Below are 26,856 nucleotides of genomic sequence, written 5' to 3' on the forward strand. Positions count from 1 at the left end.
GCTCCACCTGCTCGATGTTTTTTGCATGATACGGATCCCACACAATAGAGGCGTACTCTAGGACTGCTTGAATCATGGTGCGATATGCTACAAGTTTTGCGCTCGATGGGGACCCTTTTAATTTCTTGTGTAGGTAGCATAATTTCCTGAATGATTTCGAGCATATATCATTGAGATGCATATCCCATTTTAGATTGGTAGTAATTGTCAGGCCCAGATATTTAATGGATGTGACTGCATCTATGCATTGATCTTCAATTTTGTAAGCGTACTGTAGGGGATGTTTCTTATTTGTAATTGTTATTGTCGCAGTTTTAGAAAAATTGATTTTCATCGTTCTTTGTTCACACCAGTCCGCGAGTTTACATAAATTGGTATTTAGTAGTTGCTGACAGGAAGAATTCTTGATGACGGAATAAATGACACAATCATCGGCAAACAATTTTACAGTGATACCTTCATCAACATCTTGAGCAATATCATTAATATATATGAGGAACAGAAGCGGTCCCAGCAAAGATCCCTGCGGTACACCGGACCGAACATGCAGACACTCAGACCTCATTCCACCACATTCAACAAACTGTCTGCGATTCTGTAGGTACGCTTGCAACCAACTGATAAGACTGTCTAGCATCCCGATTTCTTTTAGCCTCTCAATAAGCAAGTTGTGCGGCACACAATCAAATGCCTTAGATAAATCCAGGAAGATTGCATTTTTTTTTCGCGATTATCAATGGCCAGAGAAAAGTCATGAATTACGGATAATAGCTGTGTTGAAATGGACAAGTTTTTACGGAACCCATGCTGAAATTCGACAAAGAAGTTGACCGATTCAAGAAAGTTGTATATATGATGAGCTATTATGTGCTCAAGCAACTTTCAACACGTACATATAAGTGAAATAGGCCGGTAGTTTTCATCATTTAACTTTTTACCGGACTTAAAGACTGGCACTACTCTTGCGATTAACCAGTCACTATGCAGGCAACTTTGATCAAGTGAGGCATTAAAAAATCACGTAAAGGTAGTAGGAAATGATCTCAGAGTACCGATGGAGAAAAGCATTAGGAATGCCATCGGCGCCATTTTACTTTTTGTTTTTATATTTAATAAAAGTGCATGTATGCCCTCGCGGCTTAGAACTTAATTCGGCATCTTAAGACGGGGAGGAAATTTTTACCCCGCGCGGGCGCGATTGCTTAGGCGCAGCGCCGGTTTTTTCGAAAATGTGCCGAATTTTGTGACAAATGGACAGTGCCATTATAAGAAATCTAGAGGCGAAACTCATTTTCTTGAAACTAACTTCCCGTGACAGTGTCGAAGCGGCTGCAAATGACATTTTGGCCTTCTTTACCGATACCTGTCCTGACTTGAGTTTTACTCATGAAGTGCCCCTTGAGGACTCAATTAGATTTTTAGATTTGACTCTCACCTTCTCTGATGAAAGCCATGTTTGCTGGAGCTACTCTCCACGGACCAAGAAAAGCCTGCTGCCCTTCTCCTCCTCACATTCCAAACTTGTGAAGAGAGGCATTGCCAACCTTTGCCTTGGTAATGCTCTGCGCAGGTCTTGTTCACACAATATGCAAAGGAGTTTCTTAGCGCAACTTGACCGCTTGAGGTCAGCGGGCTACCCTGAGGACGTCCTCGTTTCTATTGCTGAGACCTTGACCACTAAATTTAAGTCACAGTATAAAAGAGATGAAACGCCTAGTGAGGAATCCAGACCTGCTGTAATGCCATACCGGCATGAAATCTCACATAACGTTAAAAAGGTAGCCATGAAATACGGTGTTAAGGTAGTCTTTTCTGCGCCCACCAAACTGTCGTCGCTTTGTTCACGTATCTCAAAAATCAGCACACAAAAGAAACGTAATGTTAAACACCAGAGCATGTTCACCAAATGCACAACCGATGTTGTTTACTCGCTCCCACTGTCCTGTGGCAAGGCCTACATAGGTCAAACGGGTCAATGCGTCAACGACCGTATGAGGCAGCACCGCACTTCGCTGCAGCCAGGCAACACAGCAAATCTTCCAAGACATTGCAACCACTGCAAAGAATGCACCCCTCTGTTCCATAATGTCAACATCATCGGCCGCGGCAAAACACAGATAGAACGAGAAATCTTAGAAGCTTTTAAAATCAAGCAGTTAGGAACTGAATGCGTCAGCGACAGCTCTGTCAGGTTCACGGCAAAAGAATACACTTTCATGAATGGGACATAGGTTGCCACATGTTTCTTCGCTCGCTTAATCAGTTTTGTGTTTGCTGTTTTGATAGCGTTTGTGGTGCTCACGCGCATGTGCGCCCTGTTCTGATGTTGGCGAAGTAAAGAATTTTCAGTTGTGTTCCAGCGTTGTCCTGTGTACTTCTCCTCCTTGTGAATGCGTCCTTTTCGCTGGTTTTCCTCATACCATGCACCAACTGGCCCAACAAGCTACGCTTCTTCATTGAGAGCATCACGAAATTTTTGAATGAACACTGGGGGGAGAGGGGGGTGGGCGGGGAATAACGGAGGAGTAGCGGCACGCAGAGATCACCACCATCTCCAAGCTAGGCAAGATGCTAAGTTAGGAGAATCTGCAGCCTATCTCACTGACCTCGTGCTTACGGAAACTGCATGCGAGGATCGTTATGATCAGGCTTCAAAAGAATTTGGAGGACAATGGCCCCTTATGCCACACACGAGTTTTGGTTTCCGACCCAAGCTATCGACGCAAGACGTGCTTCTTCCCCTGAATGAGGCAATTTTAGCAGCGTTCTAAAGTATAGAGAGCCCGTGGTCACGGCCCTCGACCTCAGTCGACAACGCTAGCCACGAAGCTGTACTATCGGTTCTGAAAAACCTGCATTGCGGAAGAAAGATTCACGGTGACGTCAAGGCCTTCCTTATGAACAGGTAGGGAGGGGGGACCTGAGGTCGGACAGGATCACGATGCCTAACAAGGGTACGCCTCAAGGATCTGTAATCTCCCCTCTTCTCTTCACGATCGCTATGATCAGTTTGGCGGAGAAGTTGAACACCGCAGGTGGCATTCGGTACGCAATATATGCCAATGATGTGACGATTTGGACAACGGAGGACGCGCTGGCCCTCAAGAAGTAAAGGCTATAAGTGGCCGCCGACTGTGTCGACTGCTACGAAAGGGTTAGGGGACTGTCATGCATGTTTTCCCAGAAAGTACGAAATACATAGACCTAGATACGACGGTAAAATTGACCCCACGGTTATGCTAACTGTGGCTCGCATACCAGAAGTACAAGTGCTAAGAGTATTGGGAATGTGGATTTAGTTCAATTGGAGGACTGACCACACGATTAGGTTGCCGTCTGAATCTGCGGCCCGGATAACAAGAATGATTCCGCGAGTGACGTATAGAAGAAAGGGGACGAAAAAGAAAGACACGCTCGAGTTAGTAAGGGCTCCAGTGGTGAGCAGATCAACCTAATGTCTGCCCTATTAACACCTGGACCAGGATAAAGAACAAGTACAGCCGATCCTCAGGAAGGAGTAGAAGACGGCACTGGGGCTGCCAATAAGCGTGGCAACCGCAAAGCTGATGGCCTCCGGCTTAACAAGCACGCACGAAGAGCACAGACAGATTTGAAGTCAAGAGAACTATTCTTAGTGGCAGGAGGCGGGACACGTTTATTTTTAGTCTTTTTTAATTAGTCCCTCCAGAGCATTTGATTCCCCAACCGTGTCCGTGTATAGGAGCAAGCCATAGCCGTTTCTCGGTGGTTACGGTGCTCGGCTGCTGACCCGAAAGACGCGGGTTCGATCTCGGCCACGGTGGTCGCGTTTTGATGCAGGCGAAATGCTAGAAGCCCGTGTACTGTGCGATGCCACTGCAGTGTAAAGAACCTCAGGTTGTTCAAATTATCCGGAGCCTTTCACTCTGTCGTCCCTCGCAACCTGAGTAGCTTTAAGAGGTTTAATTTCATAAAACAAAAAGGCAGTTCGACAGACAAACACTTAAGACAGCTTACGTGCGGGAATGCTAAAGCATTACTGTCCCTCGGTGCGAGGCATGGTAAGAAAAATGATAGTTGCAACGTTAAGAGACTGGAAGCGGGCAGAGTGGGCGTGGGAACAAGGGACTAATGACACTCTAGTCGAAGTTAAGAGGAATAAATGGGCTTGAGCAGGGCATGTAATGAGAACGCAAGATCACCGCTGGAACCTAAGGGTACCAGTGTGGATTCCAAGAGAAAGCATGCGTAGCAGGGGGCGGCAGAAGGTCAGGTGGGCGGATGAGATTAAGAAGTTTGCAGGCAAAGGGTGGATGCAGCTGGCAAAGGACAGGGTTAATCGGAGAGACAGGGGAGAGGCCTCCGTAATGAATTGGACGTCGTAAGGCTACTGCTGCTGCTGATGATTATGGTCGGAAAAAACTAGAAAGAAGCAGTAAATGCCCCACTCAGAAGGCCCTCTAGCCAACGGCGTCGACCGGTTATCATGACAACGTGGTTAATTCCCTCTCAAGTGGTAGCGTGACATGGGAGGCGGCTTGTAGGTGCATGATTAACCACGGATTTACGTAATAGCTGAGACGTCATGACAATAGGTTAACCATAGGATGATATTAAGAAGTTTGCGGTGATACGGTGGCTGCTGCTGGCAAAAAACATTATTAATTGGAGAGACAGGGGAGAGGCCTTTGCCCTGCAGTGAGGGAAGGTCGGCCAATGGCGAAAATTCCGGGTTTTACAAGCAAGAATTTAAGTATATTTTAAAACTAGGATTTTCGAGGTAAAACTGACTTTTGCAGCGCGGTATTGCCAGGCTTGGCGTACGCCACAGAAACCCGGTGAATCATTTTAACTAGTAAGATGGTTAACTAATTTTCAATAATTAACTTTTTATCTATTAGAGCTGGCGCCTGGTTGAAATTAGAGATCTGTAGCCGGTAGTTAGTAAGCGCCATACCAGTTTATAGAATTTCGAAAACGCAATTACCCTTGCCGCTGGCTCGACAAAATTTCGCTCCTTCGACTAGTTGCGTGCACTGGAGGGATTGCTTTGCCTTCATGCTCTTCAGATGAGCAGGTATACGTTGGCACGGTGAAGCCAAAATTTGTTGTGTTTCAGCGCCGAGGGTTTTCACGTTTTCGAAATTCTAAAAACTGATATGGCGGTTACTAACGACCAGCCAAAAATCTCAGTTGCAGCCAGCTGCCCACCTCTAATAATTAAAAAGTTAATTATTGAAAATTAGTTAGACATTTTACTAGTTAAAATTATTCACCGATTTTTTGGTGTCCGCAAAACTTGGCAATACCATACCACAAAAGCAATATTTTTACCTAAAAAATAATATTCCTAAAAATTACAGTCTTCCCTGTAACACCCGTATATAGACGAACGAAATGTATACGATTGTCAGTAGTGGCATTTCTCTGCTGGCTGTGTGTGTCATGTGGCCTCTTGATGACGTCCGCCTACTTTTCTTTTCATCGCTAAGATTGTGCACACACCAGCTGGCGGCTTTTCTTTTTTTAGGGGCTAGTGATGCTCTGAAATTAAACAAAAATCATGGGGAGCGGCCTCCACACTATAGAGAACCACCAACTGTATTAATTATTCTTCCTCCACCCTCTCCTCTGGTCCTGTTTCAGGGCCGTCACTGCAAAGAATGGCACAGCTGCTAGGAAAGAAAGCGCAGAATTCCGTCTTTCTGGGCAGTCAGATTTTTGAAATTTGAACCGGGAAACAAAAAGAAAAATCATCATCAGTGGCAGATGCAGCAGCAGACCGACTGCGCCCACTGCAAGACAAATAAGCCGCTCCCATACCTCTCCAATTAACCCTATCCTCTGCAAGCGGCGGCCATCATATCCCCTCAAACTTCCTGATCTCATTAGCCCACTTAACTTTCTGCTGCCCCATGCCACGCTTGCCTTCTCTTGAAGTCCATTCCATTATCCTAAAAAGAGTACTAGTGAATAATTCCGTTCTCTTAGTCCGAATACTGCGTACATGATGGAGTTAAAATACCCGCAGTAGGGATGACAGTTGTCATCTTTATTCGCCTTAGAGTAAGGCATGTTGCCGGACCAGCTGATTTAGCATCTTGAAACTTGGAAAAAACACCTTGGCGCAAATAAATTCGCATACACAAAAGAGACAACGTTCTGTCAGTTGTCTCCTCATCTCTTTTGTGTATGTGAATTTATTTTCGCCAAGGTCATTTTTCCAAGTTTCAGATTAAGGCAGGGCATGATTGCATAGATGACCGCGGAGATCTTCAATAAACAGTCTGTGAGCGACATCAGCAAGTCATCAAGTAACGGAAAGATTCCTCGTCGACTGGGTGGCGGAGAGATGAGTACGGTTCATGCCTCAGCCGCCGGCAGCTGAGGAGGTTGCTTTTGCCTGACTGCAGGTGGTTACTCAAGGGAGTGCACATGGAATTAGGACAGTTTTAAAACATAAGTGGCCTATAGGCACTTGTGGTTATGGATTACGGTGAGGTTTGAAGTACCTCAACCAGCAGTGAATGCCGGGCCTCGCCGATTCTGGGAAGTAGAGGATTTAGTACAAAACAGGGCACAGAGGAAGCCTTAGCCACAAGTTTGCACCCTCGCTGAATGACACCCGAGCAGAATTTGGTAGTTTCCTCCGCACCAGGAACGGCGTTCCCAGTCGCGAGTGGCACAAGGGGCTGCTCACAACGCAAGATGGCGGGACAGTACCCCATCTTCTCTCGCAAGCAGTGAACTTCAGCAAGAAGGGAGATGACTACATCGGCGTGACGAGTGCAGTCCTGCAAGCTGTCTTAATGAGGCACTAGTTTTCATCGCCTCCAGCCAATTTTACAATTCACTTTTAAAAGCCTTGGACCCAGAAATGAAGCTCCGGCTTCCATCCAGCCTACCATGACGTGCAGAAACTTTGCAGTGTCGCCTGTGGCTTGGTGTAGCTTTCACAAGCCATTACTCGTTCTTAATCGGTATGGCCGACCACCTTGCATGTGCCATCTGCGGGTATGACGATACTATATCCCACATTTTTTGTGACTGCCCTGCCTACATCGCCGAAAGGCAGTCGCTCTGCGGTGTGCTTGAGCGTCTAGATCCACGCCCATTGACAAAAATTAAGATTCTCGGCCACTGGCCGCGGCGATCGTCGGCCGCGAAGGCCTCCAAGGCACTGCTTCGCTTCTTGCGAACTTCTGGCCTGCACGATGGGCTGTGACTTTAACGAACGCTGAATTTTCACACTGACTCACCTTTCTCTTTACTTTTTTATCCCCTCACCCCTTTCCCCTCCGTGTAGGGTAGCAAACCAATTATTCTTCCAGTTAACCTCCCTGCCTTTCCTCCTCCTCCTCCTCCTCCTCCTCCTCCTCCTCCTCCTCCTCCTCCTCCTCCTCCTCCTCCTCCTCCTCCTCTCGATTGTTCGACGGCGTACGCGGACATGTTTCCTATGGCGCCGCGCTGGCGAGAGAAGTGAGGCGGGCAGCAACACACACAAGGTTAGGCCGCCCTTCGGGGTTCTCTTCAGTTTTCTGCAATTCTCTACGGCACGCGCTGGCAATATTGATTCCGCTCCGCACCTGCTTTCCGAATGTGCTCCGAAATTTTGTCACACGAGTCAGCGATCTTCTGTTTTAATAAGCTAGTCTCTCAAATTACTATCCAAACATGGCTCATTTGATATTGCATACAATGCAAACGATATCACGAAGCTCCGTAACCCGGGCGCGGAAATCCTTGAAGTCGGAAACTCGGTACGGACTGCCATTTGGTCACCATTAAAAAAATATGGCGTTGAGAAAACTACCAGAGGGGAGGTGAGGTGGAACAGTATTTAAGCAAGGTTCCCGGCTAGTTGGTAATGCATTGTACTTAGAAACAGCGCGAAGAAACACGGACACCACGAAGAAACGGCACACACGAGCGCTGTGCCGAATAGAGCCAGGACGTTCGGGGGCAGGGACTTGTGACGGATGCAAAAGGAGAGGTTGCGGGACCGGCAAATCGCATTAGCGGCTTGAGAGCAGATGAAACTTGGGTCAGAGGTGAAACAATTAATAGAGCCCGAAGAACAAGAGATGAAGTTCAGAAGAGCAAGGTTCCGGGCTATTTAGTAATGCATTATATACTTAGAAACCGCGCGAAGAATCACGGACACTACGTAGAAACGGCACACAGGAACGCTGTGCCGAATAGAGCCAGGACGTTCGGGGGCAGGATCTTGTGACGGATGCAAAAGGAGAGGGTGCGGGACCGGCAAATCGCATTAGCGGCCTGAGAGCAGATGGAACTTGGGTCAGAGGTGGAACAATCAACAGAGCCCGAAGAACAAGAGGTGAAGTTCAGAACAGCAAGGTTCCGGGCTAGTTGGTAATGCATTGTACTTAGAAATAGCGCGAAGAATCACGGACACTACGAAGAAACGGCACACACGAGCGCTGTGCCGAATAGAGCCAGGACGTTCGGGGGCAGGATCTTGTGACGGATGCAAAAGGAGAGGGTGCGGGACCGGCAAATCGCATTAGCGGCCTGAGAGCAGATGGAACTTGGGTCAGAGGTGGAACAATCAACAGAGCCCGAAGAACAAGAGGTGAAGTTCAGAACAGCAAGGTTCCGGGCTAGTTGGTAATGCATTGTACTTAGAAATAGCGCGAAGAATCACGGACACTACGAAGAAACGGCACACACGAGCGCTGTGCCGAATAGAGCCAGGACGTTCGGGGGCAGGATCTTGTGACGGATGCAAAAGGAGAGGGTGCGGGACCGGCAAATCGCATTAGCGGCCTGAGAGCAGATGGAACTTGGGTCAGAGGTGGAACAATCAACAGAGCCCGAAGAACAAGAGGTGAAGTTCAGAACAGCAAGGTTCCGGGCTAGTTGGTAATGCATTGTACTTAGAAATAGCGTGAAGAATCACGGACACTACGAAGAAACGGCACACAAGAACGCTGTGCCGAATAGAGCCAGGACGTTCGGGGGCAGGATCTTGTGACGGATGCAAAAGGAGAGGGTGCGGGACCGGCAAATCGCATTAGCGGCCTGAGAGCAGATGGAACTTGGGTCAGAGGTGGAACAATCAACAGAGCCCGAAGAACAAGAGGTGAAGTTCAGAACAGCAAGGTTCCGGGCTAGTTGGTAATGCATTGTACTTAGAAATAGCGCGAAGAATCACGGACACTACGAAGAAACGGCACACAAGAACGCTGTGCCGAATAGAGCCAGGACGTTCGGGGGCAGGATCTTGTGACGGATGCAAAAGGAGAGGGTGCGGGACCGGCAAATCGCATTAGCGGCCTGAGAGCAGATGAAACTTGGGTCAGAGGTGAAACAATTAATAGAGCCCAAAGAACAAGAGATGATGTTCAGAAGAGCAAGGTTCCGGGCTAGTTAGTAATGCATTACACTTAGAAACAGCGCGAAGAAACACGGACACCACGAAGAAACGGCCCTAGTTTTCAGCGCTCGTATGTGCCGTTTCTTCGTGGTGTCTGTGTTTCGTCGCGTTGTTTCTAAGTGCAAAGAATTTTAAGGTACGAGATGATTCGAGAAGTTGCAGGACTTAGGCGATCGGCGATGCGCTGTTTCTTGCTAAGAGCACAACGAGACGCGACCGTTACGAGCTACCTCTTTTTCGTCTACAGCACCGAGGGACGTTCGATCAGTAGGACAAATTTAGGCACCGTACGAGCATCTCACACCGTAAAATAGGAGAATTACATTACACGAACACTTAGTTAATTAGAGTCACTATTAAGTGTCACCAACTATATGAACGATGATGCGTAATAAAGCAGTGTGTGATGGTAGCAAGCATATCGACGCCTGCGAAAGGGTGCAACAGGGGACTCCTAAGCGAACGTAGGGACTCTTTATAGCTACCGCGTCATACTGGTAAGGTGAGCTTAAGCGTCCCCCACTTTTCTTCCCCAGTTTATGATTAAAATCCTGCTTACGATAAAACTGCTTTAAAAATAGAAATACCGCTGCTCACGACGACAGCCCTTGAAAAACTATAGGTGCCTTCTTAATGCAACTCGTAAAAAAACGCTATATTATTAGAATGTTGGCCCATCCCGAGCATTCGAAAGGATCCCCAAAATTATTGATGTAGGTTCACCCCTGAAAATGGCGTAATGTGGGTTAGTGGGAATTAGCGAGTAGATTATGTTTGATTAGTGGAAATTAGCTTTTGGATTAAGGTGAATTGCTGGGTTGGTGCAGATAATCTAATATGACAGTCAAATTAAAGGTTTTAGAGCATTTTAGTCCTCGGATTTTCGCATTTGGCGGTGCTGATGAGCAGTCAGTGTCAAGCATGGCCGGACGACGCATGCGTCTGCCCGGAGGCACTCCGACGCTTGTGAAGCGGCACGCTTGACAAAAGTTTGTTCCTGCAAAAGTTGCTTTCTGCTTCCCCCTATTGCAAATGGCCTGACACTGTAGCTTGAAAGCATGTTCGCGAGCCGCAGCTACTCGCAGTGCGATTCCGCCATTCAGGTATAGTCTGTCAATTGTGGTAATCTGCTTTACTCGCCCCTGTGCAGCGTAGGTTTTGGAATTGTTCTTACACAATATAGTTTTTGCTACTAAAGAGTTCCGCGGGATCTTGCTTGGGAGGTTCCGAACAAGTGCTCTGTTCCAAGATGTTCCGAGAATTATGACGCGGACATAGCCAACAATTCTGACAAAACTATTTTTGAACGGCAAAGAGCTTATAAGCGCATTTTTTCATATATTGGGAGATTTTACTATAACAATCAATATATCCGCAGACCTCCCGTCGGCAGGCTTGCATTTTTTTCTCTATTAACGTCTATGCTATCGTCAAAAGCGTTCCTTATTGGTTTTCTAGGGCAGTGTAAACAGGCTGATGCGAGCGATGGAAACACTACAAAAGAAAGATTTTGGGACATATCAGAAGAATAGACAATTATCTGCAATATTTACAAATCAGTTCTTTACAGTTCTCCAATACTCAAAATTTTTGTCGCAGAATGTTTTACAAGGAAAGGCGTATTTTTCCATTTTTAAAGCCGTTACAAACGAACCCGCTGCGGGGGCTCAGTGGTTAGAGCGCTCGGCTACTAATCCGGAGCATCCGGGTTCGAAACCGACCGCGGTGGTCGCGTTTCGATGGAGGCGAAATGTAAAAGGCGCCCGTGTGCTGTGCAGTATCAGTGCACGTTAAAGATAACCAGGTGGTCGAAATTATTCTGGAGCCCTCTAATACTGCAACCCTTTCTTTCTTTCTTCTTTCAGTCCCTCCTTTATTCCTTCCATTACGACGCGGTTCGGGTGTCCACCTAGATATGTGCGACGGTTACTGCATCATTTCCTTTACTCAAAACCAATTTTCAAGAGCCATACGAGACCCAGCTAACCGGAAGTATCTAGACCTTACCTATGAATGTCTTCTTGGTGCAAGTTGCTTTCCTGCCGGGGCATGGAAACAAACCCAGGTCCCACGCAGAAGGAAATGGTTGAAGAGTTGCTTGAGGGTCAAGCTGTTATCCATAACGACATTTCAGAAGTGAAAGTCCAACTATCTAACATCGAAACATTGATAAATGCCATTCAACAGACGTACACTCAGCTTGACAAAAGGTTAAGTGAATTATCTCTGACGGAGGGGATCAGGTTCAAACTACTCTAATGTCTATAGAAAACGTTATTGGCTTAAATTCAAAGAAACTAACTGATCTCGAAGACAGAAATAGGCGGTCAAACGTAATTCTTCATGGCATTTCTGAATGTGACGACGAAGCGGAAGCGGCCCTCAAAGAAAATGTTCTCGCCGAGGTAATGAGGGATAAGCTGCAAGTTCAGTGCAAATCAATCGGCCGCATTCACAGGCTTGGCAGACAAGGCAGCAAACGACCGGTCGTCATCTATCTGCAAGATTTTAACGAAAAGAAACTCCTATTTGAAAACTGCAGCAAGCTTAAAGATTCAGACATGTCTGTTCAAAATGATTACTTGCAAGCAACGCTAAAGAAACGGAAGCTTCTGTGGGAAAGCGCGAAAGAAGAGAAACTTCAGGGTAAAAAAGTACACCTACTTCATGATAAACTTAAAGACGATAAAGATTTGTTCTTTCGGGATGAGACAAAAAACATGTGCGTCAATATAAACCATCAACGCTCTCAGCAGCCCGAGTCTTGGCGCGTTTCCAAATAATGTGGCAAGCACTTGCCTATAATCAACCTAAATGCTCGTAGTGATATAAACAAAACGGAACCCTTTGAGGTTTCTTTACTAGAACATGACCCACACATTGCCGTCATAACCGAGACGTGGCTGCGGACTGAAATACCCGACGAGGATGTCTTCCGTAATTGTTACCAAGTTTTTTGTAGGGATTGGCCTTTCAGGGGAGGTGGCGTTGCAGTTCTAATTAAAGACCACATACAGGCTGTTCTCTTTGAAAAAATTTCTGGCCTTGAGTGTTTGTGCATAAAAATCTCATGCTGGGGCCATAGCTTCATTCTGTTTGTCATTTACAGATTTCCTGATGTCCCAGCTTATTATCTGTTCAAACTCGAAGAGCACATGTGTCGGTTCCAAAGAGGCAAACTGGTACTTATTGGGGACCTAAACCTGGCGGGCTTTAATGGAGCGTTTTGAATCCCTTCCTCAAAAAGCAGCGATAATTTAAACAGTGTAATTAACATGATGTTAACACATGACCTAATTCAAATAGTTCAGGAAACGACACGTGTGCAGGGAACTAGCAAATCTGATTTTTGCCTACAGGATTGCCTGAATACAGTGGTGAAGTTGTGGAAGGGATCTCTGACCACCTTCTTCTGATTGATCGCTTACTCATTGTCGCCTGCACTCTATCTAATAACACTTTTGAACGTTGTTCTTTTAAAGAATACTCACGTGCAGATGATGAATCTATCATAGAACATTTGGAAACATGCCTTATCGATTTTAATGATACTGATTTGAACGCACTTTGGCGCCATTTTAAAGATAAGTGCCACTACTGTATAGATAAGTTTGTGCCAAGCAAACATAAATTTGTTCGTAGACAAACGCCGTGAATGACGAGTGAAATAATCCACTTAAAGTTAAAAATAAAAAGGGTAAAGAAACGTCGCTTGTATTTTGGTCATTTAAAAGATTTCAAAGAAGGCCTTGCACGCGCAGTACCCTCTTCGAAAGAACATTATTTTAATACAGTGCTGCCAAATTTAATTGTAGAGGAACCAAAAGAGTTTTGGAATCATATCAGCGAAAAAAGAAACCGGTGTCACAAACTTTCGTTGATAGTTGTGTAGGTACCGATCTCGGGGATATTGCACACCACTTCGATGACTACTTTAACAGTGGGTTTTAAAATTCCGGTGCTTGTCCATCCAATGACGCAGTGTTTCACCTCTGTGATGTAAATTTTATTTCATACTCGGGCGTAGTTTATATAGGACTAAATTTAAGAACAAAATGATCATGTGGTCCCGACAGCCTTCCTAACATGTTTCTGAAGCGATATGCTGAATCTGTTGCAAAGTTTCTAGTTATTATATTTCATATTTCATTACTTCATGGACAATTACCGAGAGGCTGGAAGATCTCCAGGGTTGTGCCAATACACAAGAAAGGTGACCGCGCATTATTACAAAATTACAGTCCAACATCGCTTACATCATCATGTTGTAAACTAATGGAACATATTATTGCCAACCAGATTAATGAATTTCTACATGCGCACTCAGTCCTCTCTAATTTCCAGCACGGGTTTAGAAAAGGATACTCAACAATTACACAACTAGTGACGGTAATGCATTCACTCGCTTCATGGCTTGATAAGAATGGTCAGATTGATGCAATATTTCTTGACTTCAGCAAAGCTTTCGATAAAGTTCCTCATGACAAACTAATATTAAAACTCAGACGCATTGGCCTCCCGGAAATTTTAATCATATGGATATGAAGCTATTTAACCTATCGCTACCAATTTGTAGCAGTTAATGAGCAACAGTCAGGTTGCCTTCCGGTCGGCTCTGGCGTGACCCAAGGAACTGTGCTGGGGCCATTGTTGTTTTTATTATATATTAATGGCATTATTACTGAACTTGATCCAAATGTCCAGATCAGGTTGTTTGCGGATGACTGTGTGCTTTTTCAAGAAATAACCTAAATTAACGATCAAATCCATCTTAACTCCTCTCTTGTTAAGATTTTTGAATGGTGTGAAACGTGGGACACGAAACTTAACACTTATAAGACCGTCTTTCTTCGCTTCTCTCGCAATAAAGCTTCGCTTTCTTTAACTACAGGCTAGGTTCGTCACTTTTGCCGGAAGAGACTAAATATAAGCATTTGTGTGTCGCACTTACTAATACTTTATCATAGAATTAATACATATAAATAGCATCTGCTCTTCCGCATTCCGTGAACTATACTATTTAAGACCCTAAGTAAGCTTAGAAATACTCCCCTAGCGTAAAGTTACTTACTTACAATTTACTAATTAGACCAAAGCTTGAATATGCATGCGTTGTCTGGGACCCGTTTACTAAACACAATATCCCCCGTGTAGAAAAGGTACAGAGAAAAGCTGTAAGGATTATTTACTCTAAACCTTCCCCGTATGACTCACCCTCTGAAAAATTGCAGGTTAACGGTATTCAATGTCTTTAACAACGAAGAAAAAATTTACGTTTTTAAATTCTTTTCTTGCTTTGTAATCAAGATCTTTTCCATATATGTCGCTTTCAACGCCGAGGCACACACGCCGCCATCATCCTAATTCTCTGACGCAGTATTTTGCGCGAACTGTTTATTCAAGTTTTCATTTTTTCCTCGCACTGTAACCGACTGGAACGATTCTTTATTGCCTTTTGAAACAATTTTATGTTCATTAACTTGGTTATTATTCTTTTGTTGCCATTTCACCGACCCTGTTTGGACCTGTGCAAGATTTGCAGTATTGAATAAAGAAAGAAGCAAGTTACGGGGCAAACAGAAATGGCCTATTTCCCGCCATGGAATTTTGTGGGCAAATAAAGGAGTGCGAAGGAAATGAAGTAACCGCCGCGAGGCGAGTGCGGTGGTAGGCGATACGCGGAGTGAACGTGGGGGAATTTGGCCATGTAACCACCACGAAGCAGTTTGCAGCACAAATGAAACCCCTCCAGTACGGTAACCTTTTTTCCGACCAGCGATTCCTCCGGACCACCTTCGGGGCGGCTCCCCTGGCAATTCCCTTCCAGTTCAGCCTTCCTACGCTCTCGTCAAACCCTTCTCCTTCCACGGCAACCACGCTCCGAGTGGTTGCCATGGCAACGCACCCACCGGTTACATCGAGCTACTACGACCATGACTACTACGACTACCAAGACTACGCGAAACCCACGAAAGCTAGCTTAACAATAGTCGCTAAAAGATATTGTCTCAAGACATTTTAGTCAATAAAAAACTCCCAGGAGGATAGTGGAATATAGCGATAACAAAGATGTTTCGCTGCAGAACGTTGATTCAATTCAACATGGTTTATTCTTGAAGTGCTTACTATACAGGGTGTTGCAAGTAACATGAACCAGGTAAAAAAGGTGGCACAATGGAGCTGGGTGAAACCAACTGTATATTGTTTCCAGCCATTCGGCGCCCCTCAGATTATTTGTTAATTCTGTTAATTAGCTTATATCAATTATACAAAAATTTTAGTAGTCACTTTATCGTCACGTGCGTTTCGTTGATTTGCAGAGAGGGTTACGAAATAACCGATCCAGATTTTTGTACCAACGTATCTTCAACGTGGTCCTTTTTCGGGCTTTTAAAGAAAGCCCTCGAAATGTAAAAAGAACCACGTGATTGCGCTCTTGCGCTACCGTACTGTAGCGCTGCCAAGCGCGTTCTGAATAAACCAAGCGTGCGTGCTCACCGCCTCGAAGTCTCTGTACTTGAAGCCAATGCTGGGCGGCGTCGGCCAATCAGCACCGTCTTCAAGTTCAGGAGAGCGAGGTGACGGACTTGCTCGCGTCGCATTTTCGGAAGAACAGCGCTAGCGACACACTCCTTGTGTGTCTCCTCCTTCGTGTGTGTCCTGTCAGCAGCGCTGTTCTTCCTAAAATTGTCTTTAAACTGTATCAGCAAAGTCTTCCGTGATGTGCGAAGTGATAGGCAGGCCACCGACAGCCAACTCAGACGGTTTTTTTGTGTGGCAAAATCGCACAGAAAAAAAATAATGAAAGGGAAAGCCGCGAACTCGTGTATTGCAAGGTAACCTCCATATTTTTTTATCATTTGGCAGACCATCGAACTCAGCAGTGGCCTCCCACTTGAGCACTGTCAGCGCCCAGATTTCGTTCGTTCAAAACATGGTTGGGTAGTGGTGGAACATGTTAGCGCATGAGCGCAGTCACGTGTTTTTTTTTCATATTTCGCGGGCTTTCTGTAAATGACGGAAACAAGGACCACCTATAAGGTACGTTGCTACAGAAAAATAGGTCGGTTCTTTCTTAAGCACCTTTACAACTTAACGAAATACACGTCACCCTAAAATGAGTACTTCAAAATTTGCATAATTAATCTTACCTAATTATCTATTTACGCGAAATATAACGAATACTGTGAGGGGCGCCGCACGACAGGAAACAGTTTCGGTTGATTTTACGCAGCTCCGGTGAGCCACATTTCCTAAATCCTCGGTTGTTGTGCAAAACACCCTGCATATGCATGCTACCAGCTGGTGCCAGAGTTGGGGACATGCTTTCCACGCACCACTGACGCCCGCATTGGCTAAGCGCAGCCCCGTGGCTCTGAAGTATTTACGCACTGCAGAGAGAGAAGCCAACCCGTCCACACCGTTTAGTTCTGGTCTTCGGTCGGAAGCTCACTGGTTCACAAACTGCCACCGTGCTTTGAGATCTTCTGTTTTTCTCAGTGCACATTCAACTGAAAAATTGCGTTTAGAGCTCACAACTTCATGACGGGATTTCCTATATCATGGACAAGGAGGCAACGAAGTAAATACTACCGGTAACTCATACCTTTAGTGCTTACAACAGATGGCGCCGGTCATCCACAAGGAGAGAGAGAGGTACTGGTGCGCACTACTAACAATCCGTCTCGCGACAATACTTTTCTCGGAATAAGCGGAGTGCGGCATCCAAAACTAAAATACTTGAGTGAACACCACACGCTAAGAGCGCCGTCACGTCCTAATAACTTGGCTGCTTCAAACTTCAAAATGGCGGATATTTGCGCTAGTGTGCACAGGTGGGGAGCAATTGCCATGATTAGAGTTCACGCGACTCTCGGTGCGAAAGTTAAATTAGCAATCGTTGTTTGAACTATATGCATGATGGCCGATCCTGGTAATGTGTGGAAAGACCATTCGCTTTCCGCGATATTGTCACAACACATTTCATTCAGTTGACTGTGGTATAGACGCATTGTCAGCCGTGCGACGAACCGGAAGGATCAACAGCGGATGCAGGGGAGTGCCTCGCACATTATCTCGGCGGCACCGCCTGCCGGCGAGGAGGAGGCATACGACACTCGCCGATTAGCGTTATCGCGTCGCCGTCGTCTCATTCCACGGTCGGCGCCCACCCGGAGTTGACGGTAGTCGTGCAGCGGCTGCCCACCCGTCGACGTGGTGCCGGGCGAGTCGACGAAGCCCAGCATGGATTCCTTCTGCGGTTCACCGTTCTGGGTGAGCCTCGCTGTGCGATGCACTCCTCCGGACCGCGCAACTGGGCGCACCTGTTTGCCGACCGGCGGGAAACCTTTTGGCTTGCCCTTCAAGTGCCACCTAGCAATGACTAAGGCTTAGGCTGTAGCAGCACTAAAAAAGAAATCTCATGGAGGAAGGGACCTAAAAATTGCTTGTTGTAGGGCCTGAATTCTTTCGGATTTCGTGAATAAAATTAGCGGCCAATAGAAATGTTATACACATTTGCTTTCCGACGTTCAGTGGCTAAACCGTCAGTCCGCAACGCACAAGCTATGGCGACAGCGTAGTGGCTGCGAATAACAAGTACAGCACGGCTTCTCGTCAAGCGCGTGGGTTCGCCAACGAGCTTTTGGAGGTTTCGGACTTGCGCGTAACTTATCACCAAACACGCGGGCAAACAGCGAAAAAAGAGTGTATTTTGTATCGACTGTGCGCCGTTTCATAAAAGCAAGCAGCTTGCCTTCTCAGCAACAGCTGAATTAAGGGAGCTTTTCTTTCTGTGGTCCTGCCACTCGCATTTTTGCCGAAATGAAGGGCTTGCATATTCGGGTAACAAGCGGGTGCTGTACTGATTCGCGCGAGACGGTTCCAGTGATCGCGCAGCAGTTGTCGGAAGCTGTACTCAACAGAAATGCAGTGAAGACTTGGCGATTTTTCACACTGTGCATGGGAAGGCAGTTGGGTCCCTCCCCCTTGGCGGAAGGGGAGGGGTGCAGTGTAATGCTTGAGTGCATGGCCAGCGTTGACTCGCACATGATTCCGAGTCTTTCAGTCGCAGACGACCATTTCGGACACCAATATTTCCAATTGCTGACGTTTCCTTCGACTTGCAGCTTTTGGCTTGGCGGCCTCTAACCCACGCCGACAGGCACTCGTGTCCGTTTCCATGAATTCTTTTCGATTATGCACAGACCGTCATGCAGGCAGTGCAGCCTCACGGGATCCACGTAAAAGGAGGCGAGCAACAGGCGCTGTTACAGCTTTTAGCATAGCCCAAGGTGCTAATAGTTGTTCACAGGTCAGCACTTAGCCCCTCATATATGCAGACTCTGCCGTCTGTGGTAGCTGTTGCATGGTGAGCACCCTTGGTGGCCAGTTCTGTTTGTTTTAATCCCTCATCGTGCTTACGCATGAATGACGGTGTCATCATCATCATCATCATCATCAGCCCTACTACACCCACTGCAGGGCAAATGCCTCTCCCATGTCTCTCCAATTAACCCTATCCTTTGCCAGCTGCATCCACCCTTTGCCTGCAAACTTCTTAATCTCATCCGCCCATCTAACCTTCTGCCGCCCACTGCTAGGCTTACTTTCTCTTGGAATCCACTCTGTTACCCTTAAGGACCAGCGGTTATCTTGCCTTCGCATTACATGCCCTGCCCAAGCCCATTTCTTTCTCTTGATTTCGACTAGGATGTCATTAACCCGTGTTTGTTCCCTCACCCACTCTGCCCGCTTCCGAATGACGGTGTGCGTTAGCTCAAATATGTATTGCGATTTACCTGTTTGGTTTTCAAAAATGGGAGCGTCCCCGCGTGTTGAGTCGGATTAGACGGCCAAAGGTTCCACACAATTACTAAAGAATGACAATGTTAAGTTTGTAGCGCTTCGCTTCGTCTGACCCCGGTAGCTTCCAGCGCGCTTGAAGTGCCCATAGCAGAGCGAAATCCAGCAAAGAACAGCATCGTCAACGAAGCCAACTTTTGTTCCACAGCACGGCGCCATTGTGTTCTGTCTATCGATCATCCGCCCAGCTTTGCAGAGACAATGGGAACGCCAGCATGACTGAGATAGCAGACAATTCAGCCTCGTATCTTCGCTCGACCACCTATCTTGCCCTGTCCGGGAAGGCGCGTGACACGTGCTATTACAGGTGCTGTTGTTGCACGCTGGAAACTTTTCACTTGGCTGGCGGCTATAGTCGGATAAAGCCACTCCTTCAATGACAGTTTACCGATATCCCTCAAGAGAAAAGTATAACACGTGTATCTGACCGGTACTCAGCTGTGGGGCTAACCCATAAGTGAAACAGTGGATAACGAAAGGGTTCAACTTCAATTGAGGACCACGTAGTGAGCTATGAAAGGTGTAAAATTAAGGGATAGGAACAGGGTAGAGTAAGTCGGAACAAACGTGGGTTAATGACATTCTAGTCGAAATCAAGACGAAGAAATGGGCCTGGGCAGGGCATGTAATGCGAAGGCAAGATAGCCGCTGGTCCTTAAGGGTAACGGAGTAGATTCCAAGGGAAGGAAAGCGTAGCAGGGGGCGGCAGAACGTTAGTTGGGCGGACGAGAGGAAGAAGTTTGCTGGTTTAGGGTTCGTGCAGCTGGCATGGGACAGGATTAATTGAAGAGACATGAGAGAGGCCTCTGTAATGAAATGGGCGCCGTAAGGCTACTGCTGCTGATGATGATAATAGTCGGAAAAAACTCTAGAAAGAAGCAGTAAATGCCCCACACAGAAGGCCCTCTAGCCAATGGCGTCGATCGGTTATCATGAAAACGTGGTTAATCACCTCTCACCTGGCAGCGTGACATGGGAGGTGGCTGGTAGGTGCGTGATTAACCACGGATTTACGTAATAGCTGAGACGTCATGACCATAGGTTGAAGGCATTAGTTGGAGTTTCCTCTGAGGGGTAATTGCCCTTCGTTTTCTAGCTGTATCCCACTACAGTGCAGAGCATAACGATGATCATGCAGTCGTGATTAACTGGTCATTACTAGCCTAACTGCGTCCACTGCAGGATAATGACCTCTTACAATGGCTTCCAATTTACCCTGTCCTGCGCCTGCTGCAGACACGTACCTTAGCCCCGCAACCCTCAATATCACCTGCCCGACTTTCTGCGCCCCCTTACTGCGTTTTTCTTCTCTCGGTATCTGCTGCGGTGGCCAAAATAAGGGCCCGTCGGTCATCTACCCTTTGCGTTACATGACCTACCCATTGACTTCAGCTACGGTATCATTAACAGACTTACGTTGCTGTATTTCTGTTCACGTTGTTTCAATAATGTTCCTTTCCAGAGCTCGCTTCAGTATCCTGAATTGAAGCTGAAACATTTTCGTTAGCCCCATAGCTGAGCACCTGCCAAGATGCAAGGGTTATCGTGTGTGTTCAGTGCATTATAATAGTACTGCTTGGGGCCGCAACATTGGGGTTGAATTAGGAACAACTTGAAAATAAATTGAGGACAGCGCACGGTGCTGTGCAAACGAAAATAGTGGGAAACTGAAGACACCGATGCAGCTGAGAACCCCCCATGGAATGGGGATGAATATCCCCATGGAAATGGAAAAAAATGTAGACCCAGACGGGATATACGGTGTGGTCGCTTTTTAGGGAAATGCTGGGGATTTCAGGAAAAGCAAAGTAGCCGAAGGCGGCACAATCCAGTGCCAGTGGGGAGATAAATTTATGAATTCTGGGGGATAAGGTGGCCACCGCTCACGCACGGCAGGAATAATTCAAAAGCTTTAGGAGAGTCTTGTTCCGTAGTGAACATAATCTAGATCTAGCCGATCGCGATAATGACTGCAATGACACGCACTATTGCGCGATTGTCGAATGTTCCAAGGCATCAGAAGTTAAATGCGCGGTAGCCTTTATATGAAAAAAAAAACAGTGCGAGAAAAGAACCAAAAGGAATGCAGCATAGGGGTTCTTTCTACGTGGACACGAGCATTGTTTTCGCGATAGTGATGGAAGATCTGCAGTTGGGCAGTGGTGATGTGGAGCTGTGATTCTCACTTGGTGTTGGGGCTTCCTCCCATATGAGCCATGCTTGCGGCAAACCACATCGCAAGCACCAATTATCGCAACCTTGAGGTGGTAATGGTTGACCTTGGTTGTACTTCAACTTGGACGTATTGTCCTATTTTCAAACTGCGGCTCCCAATCGCACCTTCGCAACGCGCAGTCATCTCCAGATTGTTGGCATGTACTTCTGCGCTCTGCGTCCTTAATGCAGCGCCCGGTTTGTTTAGTGGCCTTGTGGTAGAGCCTTCGCCTCACATTCGGAAGGTGATGAGTTCGGTCCCTGGTGCCACCGGGTGCCCACAGGTTATCTAATAGGTACAAGATTTTCCCCGGCTTGGTACTTGACCTTTTTGAGGTAAAGTGCTTCGGAAAACCTTGGTTCGTACCGCTGCCAGACTGCACAGACCTTGTACACCTTTAGAATCTCTGGAGCCTGACCACCAGATAGCGAGAGGTGCGGGAGAGAGCGCACCGGTGGGAAGTGGACAAAAAGTGCGTTAGTCTGGGGAAGTGTTGGAAGTGCCGTTCATATTGTAGTGGATAGCACTACAGCTCTCGCTAACGTGGACGAAATGCCGACAACGAACAGACCAGCTCTTGTGCATTACGAGAGCTTATTGCCCGTCGCCGCTTCTTTCGTTCAAGTTAGCGCTATCTATTGCAGTGAGGTGCCATTAGACCGATCACGGTGTTTTAGAGCGAAAGCTCTACTTCACGACCAAAGCTTCGCAAGCCGATTCGTCGCTGAAACCTTGGCCGTCATATTCTCGTCTTTTTGGATCAAAACTCCCACTTGATCGAGCAGTGGCTCGGTCTAAGTCACGTGCAACCAAAATAAGCAGCTTGTAAAGAGTTGGCGTGGCTCGGGAGCAGACAAAGGGGTCTTTGCCATGCGTGGTAACTGCATTCTGATCGTTCGATGTCGGCTAATCGCAGACCAAATACACAGCCGTGACAGAAAGAACAGGGCAGGGGATGTCAGTCGATGTGTCATCTTGTCTTTCCATGTCCCGATGGCAGTCCACCATCATGGCACGGGTCGACATGTAACAATGAAAAAGTGGGCAGAGAAAGCTTCGAGGAGGGGGGGGGGGAAGTAAATGTACCGCTAGTCGCTTCTCAACACTAAAAAACCAAGAGTCAAACAAACATATATACAAAACATTCAACTTAATTTGCGAAGAAATTTCAAAGTACAACGCAAGCATTATCCCAAGAAAAAAATATAATTGCAGGGTGCAGAACGAATCGCACGCCCAACTTCAGATAAAAAAACAAGAAAAAGAACGAAAGAAAGGACTGAATAATTAGGACTGTGGGATTACTTAGACGCCATTCAAGCCGTCGATTAGCTCTTGAAATTTAGTTTTGTCAGACTCGGTAGCGATATTTGATAGCCAGTAGTATGATAGTGCGTTGTATGAATGACTGCGAAAAGGGATGGTCAACGGGTGGAAATTTGCCGGCCGGTTCATAGTCATTAAGGAATGAGTAATGATAAAGCTTGTGAAAAAGCTTTCGGTGGGTAAAAAGTCAGCTGCGGTAACTGAGCGCTTGCTTTTAAAGCTGTGACACTAGTGTGAGGCCTGTACGCCTACCGTGCGTTTCTGCGAAGTGCAGCGCTGATTTTTTAAATCTTTTTTTTTTTGAGGTATAGATATGGCTTTCTGGTACAATATCAGTGTTGGCGGACAATGAGAAGCAGGTGATCATGTGATGGCTGGAGCGGCGAGCACATTAGCGTGAACGCTACAGATGTCACGCGGCACATGCGCCGCGGAGTTGCGTGCAGTAGTGGGCGTTGATGTGTGGCACCGTGCTCGCGGTTTTCGAAATCCTCGCAAAATGGCCAAAAGTTGAGCCACACCGCCGAGCCCTGTTGGAACCTTCTATACTAGTCGCTCATATGGAATTGTGGAAATATGGGGTCCATATGAAATGGAAAAATATATGAACATACATACGTATTTTCTATGGTGTCCATGAACTTTCCATAAAATTTCTATTAAACTTCCCCAACATGTGGATGACGTCATACGGAGTCCATAAGCTTCCATTTGCGCTTTCTACAATGTGGATATCGGCTCCATATACTCCATACTGACTCCATATAAATTATATGAAATTATGGGACTCGCCTTATGGAAACATTCAATAGGGAGGACAATCGCGTTTTAGAAATTCTGAAAAGATATGGCTCTCCCTAAGGGGAAGCTACAATTCTATTTACAACCAGGCGCCTAAGGCCACAGTTAAGTGCTGGAGATTTTTAACGGACTTGCCAGGTAGCTTTGTAATGCCGAGCGTTTCTCAGGCTCAAAAGCTGATTTTTTTTCCCGCGTACTACGCCAGCAATGATACTTACCATGCTATCCGTTGTAAGAGGAGCCCTTTTGAATTTCTGGACACTAAAGCATGTTATTGTGAAATGCATTGAAATACGCACTGAATGAAGCTGGTTGTTCACAAAAGTGAGCGAAGAGTGATTGTTACCAGAGCAGCAGGACATTGTAGAGCAGGGTATATGGTTTTAATGACTGCAGAAAAGAGAATAAAGAGAACAACTTGTCACGGTGCAGTTTAAAATAACCGTAATTTTTTTTCTGACACCATATTATTTCTAATGCGCTCTAACCTGTCTTTCAAACGGCCAGCAGCGGCGTTAAACGCTATTTCGCGCATAAAAGGGTTATTATGATTAACTTGTTTTCTGCAATCTGTCGACATGCGTGGCTCAAAAGCCACGTTTCAACCTTGAAAAGCCTATATACTTTAAAAATGTTGGGTGCCAGTTTCGCTGGATCGCCAGGCATAAAGCAAAGCAGGGCTATGTATGAGGCGTGACTGTGCGGCTGGTAAACTATTTTTTTTTTCGTATCGCGTGACCGCCTAGGAAAGGCGTTCGCGGCTCTGGACGCGTTTGAGCCGCTGCCCCACCACATGTGCCAAGCTGCGAAGACGGATGACTTGCGTAGGTTCTGGGCAAACATTGGACTCTATAACACAGGCGCGTCTAACGCAACCTTAGAAATACGGGACGTAAGAACATCGCTGCTGTGCTTGCAAAGGGAACGTCCATTTTCACTCGGTGCTGCATTCTTCATTCGCGCCACGCACGCAGCACGGCGCCTATTTTTTATATGACCTGGCGAGTCGCTTTTTATCTTGTTACCAGAAACGGCAAAACAGTGGCATGAGCGGCAAGATAAGATTTCTCAAAGCGTGGACGAGTACTTTTCGATCCTGCCATGCCCTCGGTCGACGCGCTCACAGCCGAACGCATTGAAGCGGGAGCGCATGGGACGCGGTCTTTGTCGAAAGTGAAGTGCCTTGTGTATCTAATCGCTCTGCGGACGGGAACGCCGATCGCTGGCGCGTTGCTGAGCCGGTGTTCACCTTTTGTGTGCGCGGCGTGGCCGGGGCTTGTGAACGCTATCTGCTCGGTAATCTCGCGAAAGCAAGAAACTCCATTGCAAGGTCAAAAGGTGATGGGGCAGGCTAGCTTCGTGCGCGTTGCACGTAAGCAACCATGGGATAGTGATTGCGAGCTACTCTAGCAAAAAAGTTATTGCTGCCGTCGGTAAGGCACTGCTTTATGGAAGCACACTTTTGACGAAAATCCTCTGAACAACTTGCTGGATCTGATTTCATGCACCCTGCATGTGCGGCCTGGCTGTAGATGCTGCCTGTGCTTCTGCGGCGGTCAGATACAAGGGCGATGGGGTTTCGGGCAGGAGTCCTAAGGTTCGAAGAAAGGGTTTTACTTGCGCGAGTGCCGTCCTGTGGCACGCGAAGTTATCGAGCAGACAAATTATATAATCGAGCTGATCGGTACAGTTCCTCCGGGATTTTGATAAGTTCCCTTACCTGTGCAGGCTATGTGCGAGGCAACAAGCGTCAGTCATCATAACTGAAGATGGTTCCTTTAAAAATATTTGAGATGTCAAAGTAGGATTGGAGTTTTCCGCTGCCATGGAGGCGAGAAAATTGACCGTTTGAAAGAAAAGGAGAGGTCGATACGAGGACGGAGCAGTCCACTTTAGACACTGGCGCTAATTATGCCAAAATCAAATTGACACATTTAATAACGAAGCGGTAGAAAAACAAATTTAGCGGGACATATGCTCTACTTACGCTGCCTTTAACCTAAAGAGCATTGTTTTAGTTTGCTAGCTATTCCTTGGCTATCCTAGTTGTACCGTGCGCTGTCCACAGCCTCCTACATCGTAAGAGCGACTTCTGCAGACCCAACCTAGAACGGCTCAGCAGTTGAATGACAAAAAAAAAAATTTGCTAACGACATACCTCGACGATGTGCTCACCACTTACTCGGTTGCAGTAATTTTGGTAAAACTAAAATTTCTAACTCTCATTGAGTGAGTGCTTTGCTCTTCTCTTGTTATATCAAAACGGTATTCAGAGCTCTTCGGAATTATAATTGATAAAGTACCCAGAAATTCGGTCCTGCTCCGGGACTAAGAGACAATAAATGTATCGCATCCGTGAATGCACTGGTTTCCAATGACCCGTGTCACCCGATGTGACCACGAGTAGCCGTTTCTCGTGAGCGCATCTTCATGTCTCGGGCCTTACGGTGCGCCTGGCCTTCGCCAGCGGGTAGTTTCTAGCAACGACCTACAACGACACTGTACACACCTCACGTAGCTGCGTTAGCAAAACATTAATTTGCAAATAGGCAGAGATACGCCAACTGTTGGAATAATTACAATAATTTTACACAGCAGTACTACAACCTTTGGAATTCTTTCTGTCAAGATTATTTAAACAACGACGCTGAGTACCGGTCCCGAAATGTGGGTAGCAAACGTCTATAGAAATCCCATCTCGCCGAATAAAACACTCGGTCGTTCAGGCACAATTACTTATACAGCGAAATTGTTGTGAAGTCGTGATCAATTTAATCATTGACAAAAAATTTCACAATTAGTCTGGAACGCCAACAATTTTCAGTGGAAGGTACTGTGGGGCAAAACAGAGCACAGCATTTCCTCAGCACTTGCAGGAGATGCGTTCAGAAGAAACATTCGCCTAGCCACATGAAGAAAAGCAGTGGCCGATTGGTCTTGCACCTAAAGGGTGGCCTGTTTGCGCCATTCTTAGCAATAGTGGCCCAGAATGGCATAATTATTTTTGTATGAATATCCCCAATGCAGGGGGAGAACTGAGGCTACACTTGAAGCGGACAAGCAGAAAATGTCCCGGTTCGATATTTTTTTAAAGTAGAACTCTAAAACTGCCAGCGTTTTTCAGTGCTGTAAAGTGAGCGGCAATGTTAGCATATCTTGAGTGGAGTCAGCACGACAATAGACCCAAACACATGAAGACCGAAGCACAACGCTGACACTATCAACAACTTCACTCACGGGAAAGACAGCCTGTACAGGGACGACATGACAT

The 26,856-nt window shown here is 46.5% G+C and overlaps 1 protein-coding gene across 1 annotated transcript in view; it reads left to right on the forward strand.

Annotated features, from left to right (window-relative positions):
• The first annotated feature begins 17,495 nt into the window (after positions 1-17,495).
• The window catches only part of LOC144104910 (ATP-binding cassette sub-family C member 3-like), a 59,425-nt gene continuing 50,064 nt past the window's right edge, over positions 17,496-26,856 (forward strand). Inside the window, exon 1 of the mRNA XM_077638142.1 lies at positions 17,496-17,653. Within this exon, the coding sequence (XP_077494268.1) occupies positions 17,624-17,653 (30 nt within the window). The 5' untranslated portion in view covers positions 17,496-17,623. The remainder of the gene's footprint in view (positions 17,654-26,856) is intronic.

The sequence above is a fragment of the Amblyomma americanum genome, chromosome 9 (assembly GCF_052857255.1).
Source record: "Amblyomma americanum isolate KBUSLIRL-KWMA chromosome 9, ASM5285725v1, whole genome shotgun sequence".
Classification (NCBI taxonomy): domain Eukaryota; kingdom Metazoa; phylum Arthropoda; class Arachnida; order Ixodida; family Ixodidae; genus Amblyomma; species Amblyomma americanum.